Here is an 18,728-nt window from a genome sequence, read left to right on the forward strand (position 1 = left end):
CCAAGTAAAGTTTAGCACTCTGTAGAATGAAAAGAAAGGTGTTGTGCATGATTTATGTGTTTGATTTCACTCACTGCATTTGAGCACAATCTTCTGATGAGAGTATTAAATCGGCCAGGACAAAGGATAACAGTGGGTGAGGGCTGGACATATATCATCTGAACTTACCCAAACAAAGTCAGGAAAGCATGCACAAGGAGCGAGGCATTCGTCTTTATCAAACCCCATAATAATAAGCATTAGCTCTAATAAACATTTGCAAATGACAAACATCGACTGATGTAACTAGTCAAGAGCGCTGCCAAGAATAGCTCCTGAAAATCCACCACAAACATTTTAAGGCTTCAAACTTGTATATGCATTTCTTTCTGCACAAAGCTCTGGGGAAAAAAAGGAAAACCAAAAAACAAGCATCATTAGGTCCAGTGGCAAGCAAAGCTTCATGTAAACTGTCCCAATCCCCAGAAGACAAGAATCCCTGCACATACTCAGGTAATGAGAGCAATGGGAGGGAGGTATGTGTGTTTATGCAAAATTAGCTGAGTTATAATGATGTAGCGGTGAAGGGACCATTGTTAGAGAGGTCACTAAAGAAACCAATAAGCAGAGAAGACATACAAACAAGCGGGTGAAAAGTGTATCTGTGCCGCTCTCTAATGGGGCTTCAACAGCAGCCATCTCAACAATCTGAACAAGGGTTACTCACAAGAGGAGTGCAGGGCGTCCAATACTCTGGGTTCAGCTCAGCTCGGGAGCGAAGGTCCAGATAGTCGGGGTTCAGTTCGGTGCGGGCACGGGGAAGCGTTCCCTTAAAAGCCAAGAAAAGGCAGAGTTACAAGTCCATCCAGTAAGCAATGTTTTTTTCAAAGATGAACAAATGAGTGATGATATGTCTGGAATCATATGACGGTTTTATATTTAGATTCAATTACCTCTCAATCAGTAAAATAAATAAATAATAATGTTTAACATTGTTAAAATAAAAAATTCAGAACATATTAAAATCAATATGCACACTGTACATTAAAATAGTTTTTCAGCCGTTTCAGCCGTTTGTAGGTTATCAGTCAATAAATGAATAACAAATTATTTATAAAATGTTGGAAAATAAAAAAAATAAATACAAAATTTGGAATAAGGTCAAAAATAATTTTCAATTAGATGGTGCATGTTGGTTAGTAGTTAGTTGACCCTCCAACATGTTAACCATCATGGATCAGCTTGGACCATTAAAGGACCAGTTTAAACTAGCCATCATGTTGTAAAACCGCTAGCTCAGACCAGATTTTCCAGTCTTGTGTTTCCAGCCTCGTGTTTGATAGACACAACCTGCTTTTTTCTGTAAAATGTGCATGAAGCTTACTATTTCAATTCTGAATCTTGCAATTTAGGCCACACCAATTTCCTGTTTCAACAGGTATTACAAATACTGTGCTTCCTATTACATGAGGCCTTTAATGGAACTCAACAAGACACTTCTAAAACCAGGAGAATGAATGGCATTCTGTCACTTTTTATAAACTCGACAAAAAAAAAAAAAAAAAAAAAAAAAAACACGGTTTCTGAGAATTTCCGACCTTCGGCAGCATCCTTAATATTTTACACACAAGCGTAAAATTAGGGGGCTCTCAATTTCCAAACACTCAAAAGGTGACAAATTACACAGCGCTTTTAGGCTGAGGCAGAACTGAAGATGTTTTCTTCTTCACGCTTTGTGTCCAAAATGATACAGACTGATTATATCTCCTTTGAAAATGAAATTGCCTTTATAAGCATACGGCATTTGTGTTTGACAAACCTCCGCTGTGAATCTCAGCGAAATATCCTGCTTTCAAATCAGTCTGCCCTTTGTTAGGTAATCTGCTTTTCTCTCGCACGCACCTTCGTCGCTTCTGTGTTGTTTTACATGCAATAGAAAGAGGGACGCATATGAAACAAACACATATGAGTGGTGACATTTCAAATTATATTAGAGTGATACTCAAGTAGGGAAAGCAATCAAAAAGGCTTTGGTGGAGGCAAGGCGACCTCATTGAAATTCACAAACAGAGTGAGAGAAGCTAAAACATATTGTTTGTCGTACAGCCATGAATTAAAACCTAAATGCTGACCTGAAAGAAAACAAACAAACAAAACAACTAAAGGCTTTCGTTTATTTATTTACATGCACGGCGAACAAGGCAAGACGGGAAATTACGAAATGCTTTTGTTTATTTATTTATATTCACGGCGAACAAGGCAAGACGGGAAATTACGAAATGTGCGCTAAGCATCGCATGAAATTCAAGGTCACACAAAGTGGGCAACCCGAAGGCTAATGTGCTCAAAATACTCTGGAAATGCTATGAATACTAAATAAATGGTTTATTTGCTTCGGAAAGAGCCGTTTTTCATTTTCCAACAAAATCCAGTAAATTGCGGCCATGCGAACACTGTATGATGTATACCGTAATTATCTGTTGATTTACAAAATGACCGCCCAGTAATGAGGCAGGGCCGACGAGAGGCCTGGGCATACATCACTGTCTCTAACCCCAGAACGCCTTCGAGAGCGCGCCCTCGCCCTCTTACACGTACTATTTATCTCTACTCCATCTCTGCGCGCAATGCCTCGTGAAATCTGAAGTTACGTTTGCAATGCCAAAGCATCAAAAGTCTGTTTCCTGAACCACTATGTCTATTTACTTATTTGTCTGGAGCTCTATGCCGCCCACACTCTGTGTTTTAATTAATGTCATGCTGACCTGGACAACATGCTTTGGCAGCTGGCAAAGTCGTTTAATGCCAGCGTGATTCTCTACTCTATCCATTAGTGAGCAAGCGTGAAGGAAAGCACATTCTAGAGCACTGGCGTATGGTTTGTACTCTTTAATTGTATTATTAATTTATATTTTTACTGTAATTTTACTCTGGTACATACAGAGCGTGTTTGGTGTGTGTAGTCATGAGAACAAGCCTTCTGTGCATTCGAGAGTTTTTTCTCACAGCAAGATGTATGATCAAAGCCAGAAGGAAGCCTGCTTCTGTTCTGTAAAAGTACAAGCTGTCTGTCATCTGTCCTTCATTCCCTCAAACAAAGCATGTTCTGCTGAACTGAACATATTCTGAGCTTTAAGAAAGTTGAAAACAGAGCCTCTGTACTTCCTGTTTTTAGTGCAATACATTTGCAGTAAATCACAAAAATGTATTCTGGAAGGTTTCAGCTCCATGTTTCTGATAGACATGCTTTTGCTTTGGTTCTAAAAGTCGACATGTAACAGATTTGGGTCATGCATTTTGGTGTTTAGTTGGGTTGGGGGAAATTCAGAATTTAAGAACTGACTGCCTGTGAGTTAATGGTCGTGAATGGCAAATCCCATTGAAATTTGAATTGGAATAATAGGAAGAATTAATTAGAAATGAACAAAAAACAAAGGTAATGCATTGATGGGAATGATTGTTTTTCCACCCTGGAACACAACAATTTATTCATTAAATCTGATGAAATATACATTCAAATATACCATTCAAAATGTGGGATTTGGTAAGATTTTTCAATTTGAAATGATTTTGAAAGTGAAAGTCTCTTAGCTCAACGAAACTGTGTTTATTTGAAAAATACAATAAATATGCCACTCACAATGTGGGATTTGGTAAGATTTTTACATGTTAAATAATTTTGAAAATGAAAGTCTCAGCTCAACTGCTGCATATATTTGAAAAATACAATAAAACTATTATAATAATGAGTAATAAAAATATAATTGTATTATAACTCTTCTATTTGAATACATTTTCAAATGTAATTCATTTCTGTGATGAAAACCTGAATTTTCAGCATCATTACTCCAGTCTTCAGTGTCACATGATCCTTCAGAAATCATTCTAATGTGCTGATTTGCAGCTTCAGAAACATTTCTCATTACTATCATTACCTTTTTTATTATTTTTGTTATGTATTTTTGTATATATATACAGTATATACACTACCGATTTAACATTGTTACAAAACCTGCACTTTTGGTCAATTTAATCCTTCCTTGCTGAACAAAAATATATAATATATAATATTTTTAGAAAATCCTACCTAAAATACAGCAAAATAAAAGCCTAGTTCTTCCACGCACTTCCCTCTATCGTACTTGAGAATCATGATGGCCCCAGTAGTCATATTATGATTAACAACGTAATGCATATGAGAGCTGAATGCACTTTTTTACACGACTCTGTAGTGTCATTCAACCTAATGACTGCCATATCCCACCCACCATGATTTATTAAAGCAATAGAGCCCATATTTAAATGACGGCACTACGGCTAAGACACGCTGACATTATAATTTGCCATATATCACACAAGTGCATGAATATCATTACCAATTTATGAATGTGATTAAGGGGGGGATATTACTCTGGATTAAGTAGCCTGGCACTCTTCAAGAGTAAATAAGTGTGTGTGTGTGTGTGTGCGTGATAGACAGGTGATGCTGACGGCACTTTTCCATTTACTCTTATTATCTAGATTATCTATCATCATTTATTTAGAGAGCTTTTATACAGAGGGCCATGTTTACAGGAAAGAAGAGGTCAAATGCTCATTCACACATACGCATAAACATCAAATGCTTCATAAGGACACCACAACTAGACGAATGATGTAAACCAAGGGCTTTTAAAAATATAATGTGCCTGAGGGGAAGCTGTGGGACTGTACGACAACCTTCTGTCAATCACATGAGCTTTGGTTTAAACAACACATCTACTGATCACATGATGATTTCTCTTCAGCGGCCCATTCATTTCACACAAAATAAACCTTATTTCCTCTGATTATTAAGATGAAGAAAGAGTTTTAGCAACTAGGTGTTAATTTTGTAGTCTGTGCATGTCCTGTTATTGGTGGTCTTTTTGTGTACCTTTTTTGGACAAAATTAATTTGTAATTATTTCCAAAATTATTTTTTTACAGATTACAATGGAAGCCTGTTTCTGGCATGAAAGAAATAAATACATGTGTACTTTTTCCTCTCATAATTCAGAGTTTTTACTCAACGTTTTGTTTTGTGTTTTGTTTTGTTTTGTCCATTCATGTTCAAAGTCACACCGGACACTATCCATACATCCATACATGCTTATGTTTTATAAATCATTATTCAGTTTCCTACTCCTCATCTTTTCCTCAGTTGAGGGCTGTAATTTCATTACACATTCATCAAGAAATATGCCCTCTATTTTTCTTCAAAGCTAAACAAGTAATAGCTCATAATGAGAATGTCAAGGACTGACTGCAGCTTTTTAAACTAAAGTATCACTTGCCATTTTTTTGAACAAACGTTCTTTTGATTCTTCCTAATTAGGTTTCTTCCTGCCGCAGTGATGCCTGTGAGTTCCTGCGCTCTCTGTGACAAAGTGTCACAAAATGGAGGGTGGTCCCGCCACTAAAGTTGTTACGTGGGTGACTTCGGCACAGTTGAAAGTGCTTCACAAGACCCAGCTGAGATGTGCACCTGTGTGAAGGAGCGTGAGCGCCTCATCTCAAGGCCTCTTCATTAAAGCGTCCAAACCATTCAGCCTAATTAATCTTTTCAGTGCACTTCACTTCTCTCCAGATAAGCCCTTTCTGTTTGTTTCCCGCATGATAATCAGGCAAATTTCCAGTTACAGTGGCAACATGTGCCTCTTACCGAGCCCCCATGGGTCACTTAGCGAAGCTGCAGATGCCTGCTGAAAAAACAAGAGATAACTAAACACATTTTATTAAGGTTGAAGCTGAGGGCAAAGAGCTCCTGGAGGATACAACATAAATAAATACACATCGTCATCCTCCACGCTGACTGTTTACCAACTGCATTACCTTCAGAGAAATCGCATCATCGCCGAGAGCCCCCGTGCGTCACGGGGAGCCGTTTGATAATTACTAAACGGATTCTTCACAACTGACTCCAGCCACGGCGTATGAGGCACGTGTTACGGGTCTGATAAATGTCCGCAGGTCTCCTTCTGTTACAGCTGCATTAATAGTTAACAGCTCAGTAAAAATCAATCAGCGCATTATCTAGCCTGCCTCCTGAGATCGGCCCAGTATGTTTAATATATTTGCCACCATATTTAATATATTGCATTCATAATCTGCCCTTTCCTTCTAGTCTCCTCACTATGGCTGAGTTACTGGTGCAGCAGCGCTGCAAATGAGCTCATAAAAGAGGAGAGGGAGCCATGAAGCACATCTTCTCCGTCATTCTTTATTCATCTTTCTCCTTCAGTCTTTCTAGTACATATCTGCACTGTTGCTATGAAGTGACACACAGGTAACGTACACACTGCTGACAGATACAGTAGTCACTCCTCTTCTCAGAGCTTAACGCCATTCTGCGCACATACAGTTCGGTACCTTTATCATAAAGGTGGTGACAAATAAAATAAAATAATATATATATTTATATGTATATGTATATATATATATATATATATATATATATATATATATATATATATATATATATATATATATATTATTATTTTTTTTTTTTTTTTTTTTTTTTTTTTCAAAAAACCTTCTCATCTGAACCATACCAGTGTAATGACACAAAATTAAACAAAAATAATAATTTTTCTTTTTTTTTCTTTTTAAGTATTAATAATACTAATTCTATGTTTCTAATATTCTATTCTAATATGTTGACTATTGCAATATTTTTTATATACACACGTTTTATGTTTTATAAATACTTTTGAATTATTACTGGAAAATAATCTTAAAATGATCATTAATAATATTAAAAATAATATATTTTAGAATATTAGGATATGTTAATTATTTATTATATTAGAAAAAATTTATTATTTAATAATGATGCATTCAATTGATAAAAACTGACAGTAAAGACATTCATAAAATACCTGCAAATATATGATTATATGTTGTTATTTAGTAAGTTCTATGTATCATCATTTCCACAAACATTTTAAACAGCATTGATGATAATAAAAATAAATAAAAAATAAAATAAAATGTGTTCGCATGTTAGAATGATTTCTGAGAGATCATATGACACTGAAGACTACAGTAACAATGCAGAAAATTCAGGTTTGATCACAAAAATAAATGCAATTTTACAATATATTTAATAGAAAACAGTTATTTTATATTCTAATAATATTTTACAATATTAAGAGAAAAATAGCAAACAGCAAATTAATGTTGCCCTCCATGTTTGTTTGTTTAAAGCCACAAGATGCCACCAAGCTGCTATAGTCCTTTATTCTGTTTACTGCATATGAAACAGTTAACGTCATGTTTAAAATGCAGCTGACAGCCCCAAAACACTCCAGTATGCATGTGGCTGTAGTGAAGAGGGAAGAGAAGAAAGTGAGCACAAAGAGCATTAGCACTTGATTGAACACTAGCAACAATCAGTCTCTTCAGCAAATTTCAGATTTGTGTTTACCGCGCTGCCGCTAAGCCCATTTTCACAGTGGGCTTAAAACTACAACTTATCGACGTTCCATTTAAGTTGACAATGGCCGGGGAGAGCCTCTCGCTAAGACGACAGCAAAAAAACAGCTTGAACGCCGGGGCCACCTCTAAAAATATCACCCAATTATCCTCAGCGCTCTCATATCATTCAAGAACTAAAGAGGATTGCTTTTCACCAGGGCCTTTCACTTTGTTCTTGAAGAACAAAAGCCTATCAAACTACCAGCCCCTCAAATAACCATATGTATCCAGCGCACATTCAAAGAGACGGCTCTTTCTCATGCAAAACTCTCCGTCCGCGCTGACACAAATATATTTCTGAAGACTGTTTGAAATGATAATTAATTTGCACCTTATAGACAACCAAAGCCTACACTCCAGGGAGAAAAAAAGCAAGCTAGACAAGTGGAGCAAAAAAAAAAAAAAATTAGTTTCATTGCTGCTATGAGCTGGTTTACATGAAAAGGAAGAAACATAACTCTCAGCGGGGGTGTCTGAGGTTACGAAAGGTCACATCGGCGACACCAGACAACCGTGGAACACAGAATCCGTTCTATTATGGCGTCTGGTGACAGAGAATATTCCAAATCGATCTTATTCTATCGTCCCGCCATCTACTCGGTCCTTCGGCTAGATGACACCAAATACTCGCCCTGAGGAATCCAAGACCTGAGCGCAAAGCAGAGGAACGCTCAATCAATTACGCAGTCGAGACGGGGGATAGTGGATGGCAGGGAGGTCTGCTGTTGTGCTGCTCATTCATGAGAGAAGAAGCCTTTATCGATTTGTACTGCGGACCTCGTTCTCATCATTAGAGAACATTACTGATCTAAAGAGGACCCCTGACCACGCTATTGGTTAATGACTACTTAAAACACAGCAGATGGTCACAATGATGGTTATCATTGATTGAAAAAACTAAAGAAAAAAACAATGACAATACAGCTTGTAACCCAAATATGTCTAACATTACTGTAATGTTTGAAGAACGACAGACAAAAGACGTTCTGTCTCAACTTTTAATCAGAATAGGCTTCATTTTTCTTAAGCAAAATATTATTTATTCGTTTTCTTTAGATTTTTGGGGTTAAAATTACAAACAGTACATTAAGTGCATTAATATAATAATGCAATTACCTTAAAAAGTACTCTTGGTTACATATATATATAAGACACTCCAAAGTCAGTGGAGGACAACCAAGAATGTCCCATAAATAATAATATAATATAATATAATATAATACAATATAATAATCCTGATTTAATAAAAAAGTTATATATATATATATATATATATATATATATATATATATATATATATATATATATATATATATATATATATTCAATAAGAATAATGAGAGCTAAAAAGTAGTATTTTATTTATTTATTTATTGGGGGGGGGGGTACTACAGTGAGGAGAAATTGGGAAAGTGTTACAAATCATGAAAGTAATGTCACAATTTAGTCAAATGGCTTAATAGCCTTCAATTTCATTAAGCAAACATTTTTATTATTACTGACTGATTTTTTTATTTCTTTTGAATTTTGGGTTAAATTGACCTTGAAATATTTTCCATGATATTCACACCATTCCTCCATTCAGTTAAATACCAGGGTCTTAAGTGGTACAAAAGATAAATTTGCTCTGTTGCTAAAGAGAAATATGTTCTGTTTGCACACAAATATAGCCTATAATCTTTATGTCATGTGTGAGATTACACTATTTACCGTATCTGGCAGGTTACGAGTAATACACTGCATAACTAAACAAATATAGAGGGTGATTTGAAGTTATTTGCTGGAGTCTGACTCTATTCTTTCTGTTCATGAACACAGACTCCACAGCAATGCCACACAATATGATGCTAAATACATAAAATCGATTTCACCTTACATTCCCTTTCTCTGTCTGTCTGCCTCTTCCTCTCTCTCTCTCTCTTGTGTTTTTAAGGAGATGTGAGGCATAGCACACTTTTGTTTGGAATTATGTGAGAAAGTCTCAGTGAACTGGCTTTGGAAACCCTGCTCTAAAGAATCTGTCACAAAATATTTGCTTTGTCTTCATCCCTGGAGAGACATGTGGTTATCCATTCACCACTGATCTCTGGTTTGAACCACCTGTAGGAATTGCCGTTTTCTTTGCTCAAACCTTTGTTCTGAACTGTTGGAAACAAGCAGTCTGTGTGAATCTGGATGTTTATATCGATCTTATATGTCCTCATTCATATTTCAGGCTCTAAACCACACAAGATTGTTAGGTTCAGATGTGCAATGCTGTGAAACCTTCATCTTGCCTGACCATTAGGCCTGAAATAGAAAACAAAGCATTGCATTGCATTACAAAAAAGTGTCTGAATGTAATTCACAATGCATGTGAATTAGCTTATCGTAGCCATGCTACAGCAGACTATCCATTAAACCTTGTTCTTCCACAGCCTGTTTATCCTTCCAGGTCAACTACTAACAGAATTTTGCTCAGCTGTTTGGTTAAATGTCAATATGTTTATATTGAGTTGCGCTGAATAACAAGACATCCAGTTTAATAATACACCTGAAGGTAACTCTGTTTGTTACCGCCAACGCAAGGGCATGTGTTAAGTGTGTTCAACAGGGTCACACACTTGCAATACGCTAGTCGAGCATTCACAAACACTACATATCTGTGTTCTTCATTTTCAACTCTTTAATCATGATTGAAATATCAAATGAGGGCTACAGATGACTGGAGATAACAATTTATGTTTCGGAATAAGAAAGTGGTATAAAAGTGGCTTTAAAAATACAAACTGAAGCCATTTGTGATACTCAACATGAACCTACTCTATCTCAAATAAGAACACACATCACAGTAATGATATCACTGCTTAAATATGTATTAATATTGCTGAAGAGTAATATCGTTCAGTAATATTAATTTGCCTTTGGTACTAATTCTTTTAGCAGCCAGGAAAATGTGTTTAAAGCGAAAGTCTAGATTGGAGCATTTAAATGTAAATTATTTGAAATTGATCAAATTATTTCACTAGCATACATTATATTAGTACAATGAACAATGTTCAGTATTTCAGGGAAATAATATTCATCACGTATTTAAAAAATTCAGTCTTACATATCTGCCATGCAATATTTATGTTATATGAAATCATACAACTGGCAGCCAATCTCACATCCATAGTAATATCCAGCATCTGTGTTAGCATATTAGTCATCTATCTTAATCATTATCCTAACCAGAGAGAAGAATAAGTTGAAGATATTAAAATGAATAAAAATACTGAACATCCAGATGATACAATCACGGCCATCTAGTCAGAACTTTGGTAACACTTTAGATTAGGGAACACTTTACACTAGGGGTGAAACGGTTCACAAAATTAACAGTACGTTTCAATACAACACACTAGTGTCACGTTTCCGAACATTTTTGATGTGTGTGTGTTGGGGGGGGGGGGTGATTTCTTTTTTAAACCATGAAGTCGAGCCAATGGATTAGTGATGGATTAGTGAAATTGAACGAATCGTTCAATTTAACCAGTTCTTCTTAGTGAACCAGTTGAACCAGTTCACCAAATCGAACTGAATCGTTTGAAACGGTTCATGTCTCCAATAAGGATTAATCCACAAATTACTTAAGATGTTAACTTTTTAACGTGACTGACACTCCCTCTGAGTCAGAATAAACCAATATCCCGGAGTAATTCATTTACTCAAACAGTACACTGACTGAACTGCTGTGAGGACCGAACTGAAGATGAACACCGAACCGAGCCAGATAATGAACGAACACGCCCACTGCTGGAGCAGTTCTCGTTCTTGAGTCAAGAACCGGTTGCATCGGTTTTCGGATCACCAGTACACTCAACCGAAAATCGTTTCTGTCGGATGCGTCCGATTTGAGAAGCGATGAGCCGATTCTCGTTCTCGAGTCAAGAAACAGTTGCATCGGTTTTTGGATCACCAGTACACTGAACCGAAAACCGTTTCTATCGGACCCATCCAATTTGAGAAACGATGAACTGATGATACTGCGCATGTGTGTAATTTTTTAAGTATTTTGTTAAACATCTGAAAGTGTGATAACATAACTATATTTTATTTTTTTTATTTTTTTAAGATTAATGTTTCTAATCCGTGTATTGTAGATAATGTATAGGCCAAAGGGTTTTCAGTGAAGTTGGACTATAATTAAGACTCTAAAGACTCTATGTTTAATAGGAATAAGGGATGATTTATGAAATATCAGAACTGTATATATAGTTAATGATGACATTCACAAATTGAGTTTGTAGTAAACAGAACATGAACACGAGTAGAGCAGCTGATGATACTGAACTGCAGCACGTGCCGGTTAGAGTGATTCTCGTTCTCGAGTCAAGAACCGGTTGCATCATCAGTAGGATCATCAGTACACTGAATCGAAAACTGTTTCTTTCGGACGCGTCCGATTTGAGAGCCGAGGAGTTTATGATACTGCGCATGTGTGATTAAGCGTGAAGCAGACTGACTCACAGTGCGTCTGAACTGACTAAAGTTATGATTAATGACTTATATATATATATATATATATTTGATAGACGTGATGCCGTTACGTCATCGCCAATGACGTCATTACGTCGAGGGTAAAAGAACCGCTTTACTTTTTTTCAACCAGTTCATTGAATCGAACCATCCGAAAGAACCGGTTCGTGGAAAAGAATCGAACTTCCCATCACTACAATGGATATCACAAAAGCAATGTTCAAACACTGCGCAGTAGTTATGCCAGTCAACGTCTTGGGCCCTGTCCACACCAACACAGATATTTTCAAAACCGCAGCTTTTTCTATGCAGTTTGTTTGTTCACCCACATGCAAACGCAGCATCAGGTAAATGAAACCGTAAAGTTTAGACAACTCCTGTTGCAGTGTTATCATGTAGACAACAAAACTGGAGATTTTGACTTGTGGCTTCTGAGCAGCGCGGCCAACATGGCTTTACGGTTGAGAATATATCACCACCTGTTGGCTTGGCATGCTCTTGACAGTGCTTTATAGAATGTGTTTGCGTTTTCATGTGGACAGAGTTATTATTTGTTTTTGTTTCTTATGGAAGAAGGAAAAACTCTATTTATAAAAATACTTGTTTACTTGTGGACATAGCCTTAATCTCGGTCAATTCACTATAAAAAATTAAAAGTAAAAACAGAATGACGGCGTAATTACTTAGCTTACGGCATCTGATGCTGGATAACTGATGTTTTTGACAATTTCTCTGGCTATCGTTGATACAAGATCATTGTCTTTCGATGGAACCCAGCAAGCGGAGGTTATCGCGGGCCCGTCCACTATGCCACTGGCCAGACAGCATGTTGCATGTAACATCATTTGGGCTGCTTTGTTAAGTGTTGTGGCACTAAGAACATCATATTTCATACACTTTAAGCTCTTTTATTTTTCATATGTAATAGGATTAGTCCAATGCATCGTTTGGTTTGTAATGTGTACCGTACAGTTCAGTACGAATATATGTATTGTTACATCCCTACTATTCAATATTAACAAGTTGGTTATTAGCATGCATATTAGCATATTGGCTGTTTATTAGCACATTTAATGCATGACCATATTCTAGACCCTTTAGCCCTACCGCATACCTAAACAGAAACCTATCTTTGCTATAGTGAATATGAGGTCCCTATTCCAAAGTGTTACCACAAAACTGAGTGTGCTTGCTATTTTTCAGCATGATATTGCGAATGCAGCATACACAGTGAGAGAAGACTGCGACCCTACAGTATATGTAAATATTAGATGCTCTTTGTGCTGTAAACGCAAAATCGATTTCTGTTCGGACTATCCCGTGAAGACTCTGGTTACCACTAATACTTTCACCCTGATATGAGATCAGTGTCAGGCTTAAAATAGAAAGAGACTGTAGCTCACTACCTCAGTGTAGTGTGATTCACTATTTAGAGCATTATGATATGCTTCACAAGATCACATAAAATGGTAGAAAAAAAGTGGTGAACTTTTAATAAGGACATGTATTTTGATACTGAGGTTTCACCATTTCTCTCGCTATCTGATAGAAAAAAAAGTGGATCTGAATGCAGAAAGGGACAAAATGGGCCCCCATCCAGTCCATGGCCCCGGGCCCCGAATTAAAAAGCTCTTTAAAAGCAAATTCACTCCACAATTACAGCATGTTCTATATTTCCACAAGACTAATGTCACCACAGCTCTCACTTAAATAAATGAGTTATATAATTAACCATCAAATTAATTAACTTTACAAGTGGCACACTTCAGCAACTCTGGAGGGGGAAGAAGATTTGATTTGGTGAAACTGTGTCGAGCGGCTGAGCATCGCTTCTGTCAGCGCTGACACGTGTGGGCCGCATTAACGTCCTGTGGATTTCGCTCATGCCGACACATGCAGCGGCGAGGTGATCATTAAACACATGAAGGACAGAGCCGAGAAAGAGAGACAGATATGCTTTGGGGGACAGCTCACTTCTTTCTCGAGTACTTTGATGATTCTTCAGAGAAATGAGCGAGCGAACACTTTGTCAAATGCTGCAAGGGTGGCGATTTAAGCAAGCGTTGACGTTCTCCTCCTATTGTAGCAGCCGCCTTGCTTTTCTAACTCAGGCGGTAAGCAGGATGCCTGCTAAACTGGCAACAAACGTGTCGCTTGATCCCGCCGACATCGGGTGCAGCTGTGGGTTAAGCGAAACGCTTTAAGATAGGAATGCGCTTTTAGAAACAAAACTTTGTAAATGACGTCAAAGTAGCCAGCTCTTTTCCTTTTAACCCACATGATTATAATCAAACTTGGCACATTGTGATATCTCGAACCACGCTTGACTTGATGCAAAACTACAGTGGTTCTTGTACATATCCGTATCAAATGTAACATGTCATGTTTGGAGAAGTATGAATGAGATTTGAGTGGTTTTCAGTGAAAACGGAGTGAAATGTGTAATTTCTGCATTTGTGTGCAATTTATTTTCTATAAAAGAAAAAAAAAAGAATAAAACACTTCACCTTCATACCAGTGTTTTCATGCAATGAGTTGCAATGACAGGTTGAACGCTGTCGTCTAGTCAAAACACTTAAACAAAGTGCAATTCAATTTGGCGCCGCTAGTAGCACAGAAATTTCATACTTTTAAATTTTGTTCTGTTTCTCACAAATGCCTATTAAAACAGCAGTGTTTGTGTATGTACCTGCTATTCCCTGTTATGGAGATCAGATACATATATATATATTTAGTCCCCATGAGGAAACCAGCACATAAATCAAAAAGAATAAAGCAGAAAGTTTTGGTTTAGGGGTAGGGTTAGGATTAGGATGGAAAATACAGTTTGGACAGTACAGTATAAAAACCATTTGTCCATAAAATATGGAATGCCATCATGTGTGTGTGCGCGAGTTGCATGAAAAAATTCAGCTCTTGAAAATTCAGCTCTAGGTGATACAAGCAGTTACATTTTATGTTATGGTGAACTAACTCTTGAAATGACAGTAAACTGATGTACAAGACACTGCACAGGGTAAATAACTATCTTTCAAGCTCATACAGTACGTGACGCTATTGTCAGCCATTAACGGTTTAATGTACCATAAACACAGGTTGTAGAAATGGCTTCCCATCCACCATATTGCCGTTTTGCCCTTGAGCAAGTCAAGTGACCCCAAGATGCTCCGGGCCCAAATAAAGACTTCTTTAGTGGGCAATGATGCATAATAAATCTAACTGTACTGTATATAGCACTTACTTGATAAGCAATTCCTGTTATTTTGTCACTGATATTCTTTGTGCTCAACAGAGGAATGAAAACGGATCTAGAGTGAAGAGTTTCACCGTGAAACCAATTATCTGTGATCAAATAAAAATAGTATTTATGGGCTTCAGGGAGATACAGCAATACTCGACATTAAATTTGCACATCAGAGTGATGTGATTCCTCATTTTTACACAGACAACATTAACATGAACTTCAGATGAACTTATTTTAAAATATCTTCCATTTTTCATCTTGCACTTGACTGATGGAGGCAAAGATGCAGCTTGGCTAAACTTCATTTGCATTGCATGTTCATAAAACGATTTTTGGTGCAAATTTGTACTCTCCTTGGCAAAACGAGAATGTTGCAATTATTAAAAGCCCTGTTCCCCAGGAGTCTGCATTTAAATCATGACACACCATTTAGCTTGTCATCTTTAGAGTCTGAAAAATACCCATCCTGTCTTCCTAATTGGCCTTTGTGCGAACGTGGTTAATGCTCAAGACTTTATGACGCAAGAGATGCCATCAAAATACACAAGGCTTTGAATATTTTCAACATTTTCTTTTTCAGCAATGAAAATAATATTGCTCTCATTTTCATCTCCACAGTGTGTGTTTGTCTCTGTGGATCATAATTGGCTCTAGTCCAGTGCCTTAATTCTTTTCACAGCCTTTGATGGACTGCAGCTAATAATGGACGACTTTTACAGTTATTAGCACTTCTCTTTGAGGAGGTCTGTGTGAATGTGTTTTTCGACTGAAGAGAGAGCAAACGAGAGATCAATCTGATATCCCGAGGTCACTTGGAGCAAATACACTAAACTAAGCCACTTAAGTGCAAAGACCTTATTCTGCAACGACATGCAAAAGAGCAGTTTGACTAGGTGCTGGTGTGCTGCAAATTTTTTGTCTGTTTCTAAACTAAATGTTGTGTTTATATTTGTAGTTCCCTTGGATCTTTTGGTCCGGAAAAAATAAATAAATAAAAAAAAGAGAGAATTGGATATATTAAGTCCTGGTTTGCTCAGTGTTCACATTGTCATTTTTAACACCAAACCTAAAGACACAATACTAATGGCATAAGGATGCACTCACAAATGGCAAGACTGAATTTGTTGAATTTGTTGTGAACTAACAGAGCATCCAAAAAGATGCTGTGTACTGCACTAACTGCGCTTGCATGTGGTGGTATTTTTCCATCTTATAACTCCCAAACAGCTTATGAAATACATAAAGGAGTTTAACAATTTCTCCACTGCACACAAGACCTGCTGTAAGGAGACGACACCTGTACTGAACTGTATGGCCAACAGCTTCGATGAAAAAATAAATAAATAAATAAAATAAGCGTTTTAAAGCATGATAAAGTGCGCTGCTTTGCATCCTCCACAATCTCCCACTCAGAACAGACCCGAAAGATCCCAACGCTAATTTTGGCCATATTTTCCCTGTTACCTGATTTACATAATTCCATCAGTAATTCAAGCACTAAAACAACTCAGACAACATGCACTCAGCAGGGGCAATTCATTCTTGTGAGCTCCCTTTAATCTTTAAAATAGCAGTATAGGGTATCAATTGCTGCAGGCAACTGCTAACAAGTAAACACCTTACTCCAGTGCCTTGCCTCTCTCTCTATTTCCTCTAACACTGTGTGCCATCTACTGCTGCGTCCGCAGCAATAAAGACCAGTAAAGAAGGATGAGGGGAAATATCGAGATAGAAATCAGAAGATCCTATTATGTCTAACCCACTAGAGATAGCGATGCATACAAACAACACACCAAGAGGCAAGAGGGCAACCAATAATTCAAAAAGTGACAACAAATCACAGATATAATTCATCTTCCATGGGAGAGAGTCAGATTATATGCTGGCGAGGAAGACTGTGGCTTTCACAACACTCTGAACAAGACAAACTATAGGTGCACTATAAAGTGAAGTCTACAAGTGGAAATGCTGTTTCTAGTCCACATTACAACTTATAGGTATAAATTCTATTTAATGAGCAGCCATGGAAATAAATCATGTTAGGTGATAATTATAGCAAAATAAACCCTTTCATGAGGATACAAAATAGAGATCATCCTGTCAGGGTTTATTTTGCAATAATGACCGGCTGACTGCACATTATCCCTTACATATCAGTCATAAAAACAATTGTCTTCCTCAAAGGCAGCACTTCATGCAAGTGTGCATCTGTGGGTAACTGTGTTTGTGTGTGTGCTTTTCGGATGAGAGAGTGACAGGCGCTAAACGAGGTATAAGAGCGAATCTGAATGTGCTGGAACGCCAGGAGACTTTGGAATCATATCTGTCTCTGACACCTGCCAATCTAAAATCATTCATATATATCCTCAGAATGCTGTCAGAATGCTGTTCCTCTCCAAAGGATAAAATGCTTCCAGAGGGATCTGGTTTACAGTACGCTCGTTTAAGCTGGAACGATGTTAGATACATTAGCCTGGGGACGACACTGATGCAGCACAAATTAAAATGTGCTAGTATTTTATCCTTCTCCGCACTACCTACGCAAACACACTCTTAAAAATGATGTCTTTTGCAGCACCGCAAGTTCAGAAAAGAGCCCTCTTCTTATCAAGAACTCGTTTACACTGCATATGGAGTTTCAAAAGCAAATTATTGATATTACATTATAAGTTCTACAGATTGGTTATTGGTTTCTAATGAGTTTCACCACTGAAATGCTTTTCAGACTTCATAACTTAGAAGAAGAAGAAAAAAAAATTCCCCTAAGAGAATGCTACTTTGGTGAGAATGTATCAATATTTGTCTTAAAGTGCAAATTTCAGTCAGAAATATCTATTTCTATAGTAGAATTTAATTTTTTTTTTGTAATTTTTTTTTCATGTAAAGGTAATGTGTAGCCTATTCCTGATCTGACCCAAATCTAAAGCCAAACAAATCTAGAAAAACTATGGCAATGCATATGTGGCCCTGGAGCACAAACCAGTCATAAGTAGCACAGGTATATTTGTAGCAATAGCCAACAATATGGGTCAAAATTATGCCAAAGATCATTAGAATATTAAGTAAAGATCATGTTCCATGAAGATAATTTGTAAATTGCCTACCTTAAATATATCAAAACTTAGTTTTTGATTAACAATATGCATTGTTAAGGACTTCGTTTGGAAAACTTTAAAGGGATGTTTCATTAGCTTTTTTTGAAGGCTTAACTGCCATAGAGCACGTTGTCTGGAACCGTCATGCCCCCTCACCATTATGGGTAGTTACGTGTTGGGTTTATATAAACATCAGAGTAAATGATGTCACAAACCCAGGAAGAAGCTTGTTGCAGTCCCTACCAGCCATATTTTGTAATCCTTAAACAGCAATTCCTTTGAAAGAAAATATCTCACTTTGCACTGAACTCTGAGCATCGTAACTTTGCAGACATTGTTTATGTTCTAACAGCAACATTACACACTTGCTTCAAAGTTAAATCATAATCAACTACCCCGAAAAAGGCCATTTTC

General features: G+C 37.1%; 2 protein-coding genes across 4 annotated transcripts in view; one reads left to right on the forward strand and one right to left on the reverse strand.

The window, feature by feature from the left end:
* The window catches only part of LOC127959601 (protein unc-50 homolog), a 922,469-nt gene that overhangs the window by 466,685 nt on the left and 437,056 nt on the right, over positions 1–18,728 (forward strand). The gene's annotated exons all lie outside the window — the stretch shown is intronic.
* LOC127959591 (protocadherin-9) overlaps positions 1–18,728 on the reverse strand; it is a 257,971-nt gene that overhangs the window by 193,395 nt on the left and 45,848 nt on the right. For all 3 annotated transcript variants that reach the window (XM_052558855.1, XM_052558856.1, XM_052558854.1), the window contains one exon: positions 707–808. In XM_052558855.1, coding sequence (XP_052414815.1) covers positions 707–808 — 102 coding nt within the window. The remainder of the gene's footprint in view (positions 1–706; positions 809–18,728) is intronic.

Source organism: Carassius gibelio, chromosome B6, assembly GCF_023724105.1.
Source record: "Carassius gibelio isolate Cgi1373 ecotype wild population from Czech Republic chromosome B6, carGib1.2-hapl.c, whole genome shotgun sequence".
In the NCBI taxonomy this organism is placed as follows: domain Eukaryota; kingdom Metazoa; phylum Chordata; class Actinopteri; order Cypriniformes; family Cyprinidae; genus Carassius; species Carassius gibelio.